Here is a 7,290-nt window from a genome sequence, read left to right as displayed (position 1 = left end):
GTGGGAATGAAGACAAGAGATCATGTCACTCCCTATTTTTTATAGTTTCTTCCAGCTTGCTGGAAAGTCTGTGCATGTGACATAGGTGGTCTGCCTCCATTGGACAAACATTCTCCATTGTCTCCGTACTCCCTTCGAGTAGGCTTTCTTATACAGAGTTCCTGAGCTAGTGGTTTCTTCCCTGGATGAGTGTTGACAACAGCAATTAACAGTGTCTGGCGACATCTTTGACATACCTGAAAGGCTGGTTTTGGGTGTTTCCAGCCTTTCATCACACTTTAGTAACTCACACATAGCAGGATTTCATTGCTTCACATACAATGAGAGAGCATACAATCCCAGGGGATATCAATATTTAGAAAGACTTTTAGAAAGATACCTCACAGGGCATACTTTGTACAAGACATACCATAATTACATCGCCCTGGCAAATATGGGGTGCTTTGGGGTGCAGAGTGTAAGAGGGATGAACCAGAGCGTGACAGGGGGTGGGAAGGAGAAGAGCGAGTGAGGGGCGGGGCCTTGAGGAGAAGAGGCAGAGCAGGGGCGGAACTTGGGGGAAAAGGTAGAGAAGAGAGGTGGGGCCTCAGGCTTCCAGTTACCAGCAATTAGAAAGGTGGCAACCCTATCAGTTGTACATAGGCAGATTCCCCAGTTTGTCAGGCTGACACAGCACAGTAAGGTCAGGCAAAGATTTAATGTCTCTTTGACTGGCTAGTCAGTGATTCAGGGAAGAGGGCCCAGCACCATGTCACCAGACAGCTCAGCACGGAGCTCGGTCTGAGATCCAGAGAACCAGGAGAAAACTTTAGGTCCCTTTATGAGTAAAGAGCTGGAGCAGCCTTACCCGAATCTGTTGGGTCTTCACCCCGTAGATGATGGGGTTTAGCATGGGGGGCACCAGGAGGTTCATATTGGCCATGAGAACGTGGAAATGCAGGGCCACCTTGTGCCCAAACCGTTGTGTGAGGGCGGCGAAGAGATGTGGGATGTGAAAGACTAAGATGACACAGAGGTGGGAGCCACAGGTCCCAAAAGTCTTGAGCCGGGCGTCCTTTGTTGGGAGTCTGAAGATGGCCCTGAGGATCTGGGTATAGGACACGGCGATAAAAAACACATCCAGAGTGGTCACCAATAATGCCGCAGAGAGGCCGTAGTAACTACTGAGGCTGATGTCGGCGCAGGCCAGCTTCACCACACCTAGGTGCTCGCAGTATGTATGGGAAATGATGTTGGTTCTGCAATATGGCCACCTCCTCGCCAGGAAGGGATGGGGCAGTATGAGCATGATGCCGCGCAGCACCACGGCCAGGCCAATTTTGGCCACCACAGGATTTGTCAGGGTGGTGGAATGTCTCAGGGGATCGCAGATGGCCACGTAGCGATCAAAAGCCATGGCCACGAGGATCCCAGACTCTATCACAGAGAAGCTGAGAATGAAGTACATCTGGGTGAGGCAGGCACTGAAATTGATCTCCCTGGAATTGAACCAGAAGATGCTCAGCATTTTGGGTAGGATGGATGTAGACAGGACCAGGTCGGTGACGGCCAGCATGCAGAGGAAATAGTACATGGGCACATGGAGGCTTGGCTCCTTCTTCACGATGAACAGGATGGTGAAGTTCCCCAAGATGGCTATGGTGTACATGGTGCAGAAGGGGATGGAGATCCAATTATGGGCGGCCTCCAGGCCAGGAATGCCCAGCAGGATGAAGGTGGAGGGGTTGATGAAGTCAGTTGAATTGGATTCTGACATGGTGGAGGGGAGAATGTGTCCAACACTGAGGCAGAACGGTGTTTCCTGCATGTACCATACATTCCCCTGACTTCCTGTATGTGCCCAGGGTCTTGGGTGATGGTCGCAGGACAAACACCTGGATGGAGAGACAATGTTAATATGAGACACTACATGCACAAGTGGAGGCTGTTCTCATGGATGAAGCAGATTGTCATTTTTCAGTGTGTGAAGAGCGACCATTTTTATTATTCAGATATATGAATTATGAACAACTTTATTTATAATTGCAGATATACCAATCTCCTAGAACTGGAAGGGACCTTGAAAGGTCATCAAGTCCAGCCTGCTGCCTTCACTAGCAGGACCAATTTTTGCCCCAGATCCCTCAGTGGCCTTCTCAAGGATTGAACTCACAACCCTGGGTTTAGCAGGCCAATGCTCAAACCACTGAGCTATCCCTCCCCCCAGCTGACCCTCCTAATGCCAATTCCATATTTTATGGTGCTCCTTGCATCAATAGTTCCTCCACATCGTGGTGTGGGAAAACGTAGGAGGCACCAGCAGGAAACATGAGTGTATACTGGTTATCCCTTATTGTTCTCTAGGTCTTCTCTTCACTGCCAAGTTTTTTCACCAAAAAGCAACATTTGGTGACAAAATAGCGGAGGTGTAAATATTATAAAGCCACTTTCGATGACGGAATTCCTCAATTTCAGTGACGTAATAAATCCATCTTGACGAGAGTTGCAATGTTTTTATGCAACATTTTTGTCTCCAAAGTGCCAGTGTAGACACTGTTCTTGATGTTATCACTGTAATTGGCCAATTGCTTTTCTCCCATGCCCAATGTCCCCCACCCCTGGGAACACTCACCATGCTTCCAGTGTTCACCAGCATGTGTGCTTGTCAGGGGTCAACCGGAAAGTGACTGGTGTGTTATCAGCAGTGTATTTTAATGTAGTGTTTCAGTGCTGTACGTGTACTTAACAATAATGCTTCTCTTTATTGCTACTTGTGCTTTTCCAGATATGTCCTTGAAATGAGGCACCCCCTCCACTCCAGCCGAGTGTCTCCACCAGATAAGAAAGTGCTCAAGATGGAGCAATGAAGATATGTTCTGGGAGGTGCTGCAGTACTCTGATGCAGACAAGACAGAATGAAGGCAATGGAAGGAAAGCGATAAGCAGGAAAGAAAAGAAAATGAGAGATTCACTAGGGATGCAATGGAGAGTCTGATAATTTTTTTTTAGTGGCAAACCAACATGCTGCAGTCCCTCCTGATGCTTCATACTGAGCAGATGGGTCCTTGCCTTCCCCTTCAGCACATTCAGAACTCTTTCCCATGTTCTCCCCCAACTTTACCCGCACATTTCTTTCCGATTTCTGGGATGTCTCACTTTCCCCTTCACTCCACAGCCACAGACACCTTTTCAAATGAAAATAAAATGAAATTAATGGAGATATCTGATCTCCTAGAACTGGAAGGGACTGTGAAAGGTCATTGAGTCCAGCGACCTGCCTTCTCTAGCAGGACCAAGTCTAGGAGTATAATTAAAGCCAATCAACAGCATGGTTTATGGAAAACAGGTCATGTCAAAGCAATCTGATTTAATCCTTTCATGAGAGTACACGTTTGGTTGATCAAAGGAACCAAGCAGATGCAATAGACTTCGATTTCTCTGCGGCATTTGATTTAGTAGGGAAAAACATTCAGTTAAAAAATGAACACTCTACAAAGAGCACATGTTAAATGGACTAAAAGCTGGCTAACTGACAGCTCTCAGAAAGCAGTTGTCAATAGGCCATTGTCAGTGAATGGGGGTGTTTCTAGTGGGGTTCTGCAGGGATCAGTTCCAGGCCAAATGCTATTTAATTTTTCGTCAATAATCTAGAAGGAAATAGAAAATCGTTGCAAATAAAATTTGCTAACGACTCAAAGCTTGGCAGAGTGGTTACAATGAGGCAGCCACGGTAGACATAACAATTGATCTGGAGCATTTGTTGAGCTGGGCCCATGTGAACAAAATGTTTTAATACAGTGAAATGCAACATGATCCTTTTGGAACAGGGAATGCAGGCCCGACCCCCAGGCTAGGGCACTGTACTATGGAACGCAGGGACCCTGAAAAGGATTTAGGGGTCATTTTGGAAAACAAACTCATCGTGAGCTGCCAGCATGATGCTCTGGCCAAAATGGCTAATGCGATCCTTGGATGCATAATCAGGGGAGTAATGCATTGGAGCTGGAGAAGGATTTTACCTCTGCAAATGGCATTGATGAAACCGACTGCGTCAAGTTCTGGGATCCACATTTCAAAAAGGATGTTGAAAAATTGGAGACAGTGCAGAAAAAAACCACAAAAATGATTGAAGACTGGAAAAGATGCTTGACAGAGAGAGATTTAAAGAGCTTCATCTATTTATCTCATCAAAAAGACAATCAAGCAGAGACTTCCATGGGGAGAAAACCGTGGGTACTAATGGGCTCTGTAATCTAGCAGAGAAAGGCAGAGGAAGACCCAATGGCTGGAAGCTGAAGCCAGACAAATTCCAATCAGAAATAAGGGCCAAATGATTAGCACTCAGGGTGATTAACCGTTGGGACAAACTGCAAAGGGAAGTGGTGGATTCTTCAACTCCCCATGTCTGCAGATCCAAACTGGATGCTTCTCTGGAAGATCTGCCTGAGGGCTTTTCTACACTTAAGCACTTTGCAGTGCCATGGTAGTGTTTTAACTGTAGACGTGACTTACATGGACAAGAGGAGTACTCTCGTCAGTGTAGGTAATTCACCTCCCCGAGAGTTGGCAGCGAGGTTGATGGAAGAATTGTTCCATCAACCTCATGCTGTTTACATCGGGGTTAGGGTGATATAGCAACAACTCTCAGGGGTGTGGATTCTTTTGCTGTTGGAAAAAAAGGAAATGCAGTTTTAGGTTGCATTAACAAAGGCATAGCATGCAAGTCATGGTAGGTGATAGTACCGCTCTACTCAGCGCTGGTTATGTCTCAGTTGGAGTGCTTTGTGCTTTTGTCACTGCTGTCTGGAAAGGATGTAGAGAAACTGGAAAGGATCCAGAGGTGAGCGAAAAAGATGATCCAAGGGATGGAATGCAAACCATAGGAGCAAAGGCTGAAGGAACTGGGTATGTTTAGGTTGGAAAAGAGGAGGAGGGTAATGATAGCAGTCTTCAGGTATTTGAAAGGCTGCCATAAAAAAGATGGAGAAAATTTGTTCTCTCTTGAGACAGAGGGCAGAACAAAAGGCAATGGGTTCAAACTACATGTAACGATACTGTCCATGTCAGCCACTCAATTAGGTCACTCAAACCCCAAATGCTGGTGGATATTCCAATATTTAGATTTACCAAGGCAGCCCAAAACAATCCCTGTGTTACCTCACTGGCTACTCAGAAGTCCAAACAATGCAGTTCCCTTAAAGTGCCCAGTCTCAGGCCTCCATCCAGATACAAATGTCAAATATATGATAAATTCTGAAAATCTGATTTCATCATATAAAACAAAAGGTTCTTCCAATCCCAAAGGATCAGTCACACACCCAGTCCAATTATACCTTAGATCTTACCCAAAATATAGTCAATTATAGTCAATTGCTTATAGTCAATTCTTGTTAACTAAACTAAAAATGTATTAAAAAAGAAAAGAGGTAGAATGTTAGTTAAAAGATCAATATACATACAGACTTGAATTCAATTCTGGCGGTTCAGATACAAAGCAGAGATGAGTTTGTAGTTTCCAAAAGTCCGTTTAGAAATAGTCCACAAGTTATAGTCCAATGTCCATATTCAGGGTGACTTCAGTCAGTGACTGGGGATCTCAATTCTTATGGCTGAGGGTTTCCTTCTTGAAACCGTAAGCAGATCTGAGATGAAGAACGATCGTGTCCCAGGGTTTTTATACATTTCCAGCAGCCTTTTGGCCTGAGAAAACAATAGGCTTAACTTTCCTTCTCCCAAACATCATGGCAATTAGCACAAGGTCATTTATCCATTAAATAGTTCAGATGCAGGTTACCACAACCTTCAAAGAGACATATAGACAATAATACTATTTCACTCAAGTGTCTCCTAAATATTAATACTCCTTTCTTATCTTTGAATCAAAGCCATAGTAATAGACAAGACTTGTTTCCTTACATCACAACACCTGAGCAAACATCTACCCTTCTATCTCTAACAATGCAGACTTGCATTGCAAAACTCTATTCATTTACATTTCTTCCTAACAAATCTTTAAAGTCTGGCAATGGGTCAGGTCAGTCTGTGAGTCAATTAACTTTTTCTGGCCCTGTGTCACCTTTCAATGAGATATTATATTACACTCATAACATGCATACGACGAAGTGGATATTCACCCACAACAGCTCATGCTCCCAAATGTCTGTTAGTCTATAAGGTGCCACAAGACTCTTTGCTGCTTTTACACTCATAACGTCACACTACAGCAGAGCAGACTTAGATTAAATCTCAGAAAAAACTCCCTAACTGTAAGAACAGGAGGACAATGGAACAGTTGCCTAGGCAGATTGTGGAAGCTCCTTCACTGGAGGTTTTCCAAAGGTGACTGGAGTCATCTGTCCTGGATGGTTTAGACACAACAAACCCTGCATCTTGGCAGAGGGTGAGACTAGCTGACCCTTGCAGGTCCCTTCTCACCCACTCTACATCTACACGTACAATGTAAAATCCTAGTGTAGACCAGGTCTTAGTCAAACAAGTTATGGAGCTCAATACAGAGGTAACTGGGTTAAATTTAATGTCTTGTGTTATACAGAAGGTCAGAGAGGATGATCTAATTGTCCCTTCTGTTCTTAAACCCTATGAATCTATCAATAAAGAAAGTAGATTAGGTATTTATATTTACTCTGTCTCATAACACACGACAAGGGAACATTCAATGTTACATCTCAACATGTAACATTGAGAAAAGAAAATTGTTTACATTATCCATATTTGGCCTGTGGAATTCCTTGCCACAAACTTTATCGGGCAAAGATCATAGCTAAATGGGATTCACAAATGGATTGCTTCTCTAGCTTGCTTCTTGCTTGCTTATATATACCTGCCCCTGGAAATTTCCACTACTTGCATCCGAAGAAGTGGGTATTCACCCATGAAAGCTCATGCTGCAAAACATCTGTTAGTCTATAAGGTGCCACAGGATTCTTTGCAGAACCAGATTAACACGGCTACCCCTCTGATACAAATGGATTGGCCATTGTAGATAGTGCTGGTGGCTAGTTAAGGCTGTCTGACATCTTCAATTAGGAGACCTCATTTTCAGTTGGTTATAAGTTTGCCAAATTTTAACTGTTTGGACTGAAATTTCCCACACTGGGTGTCTGCTTCCGTCTGAATTGTTTTTTGAAAGTTTCAGGCATCACAGTTCAGCTGACTTCTCAAATGAAGCCAGGAGAAAAGATGTCTTGTCCATGTTGAAAAATTCATACAATTATTCCAGTGAGGAGCCCTAGCACCTCCATGCTTTCTATTAGAAAGTTAGGTGAGAGCCCCTCCGCCCCCCATTAACAG

At 44.2% G+C, this 7,290-nt stretch overlaps 1 protein-coding gene across 1 annotated transcript; it reads right to left on the bottom strand.

Moving 5' to 3' along the window:
• Positions 1–832: 832 nt before the first annotated feature.
• Positions 833–1,869, bottom strand: LOC120392646 (olfactory receptor 52K2-like; the record flags this gene model as incomplete). The annotated part of the gene is made up of 1 exon (XM_039517408.1): positions 833–1,869. A coding segment is annotated over exon 1 (975 nt), but the record flags the coding sequence as incomplete, so codon positions are not given.
• Positions 1,870–7,290: the final 5,421 nt, after the last annotated feature.

Source organism: Mauremys reevesii, unplaced genomic scaffold (assembly GCF_016161935.1).
Source record: "Mauremys reevesii isolate NIE-2019 unplaced genomic scaffold, ASM1616193v1 Contig108, whole genome shotgun sequence".
Lineage (NCBI taxonomy): Eukaryota > Metazoa > Chordata > Testudines > Geoemydidae > Mauremys > Mauremys reevesii.
Note: the sequence above shows the minus strand (reverse complement) of the source record. Positions and strands in the feature narration are given on the sequence as shown.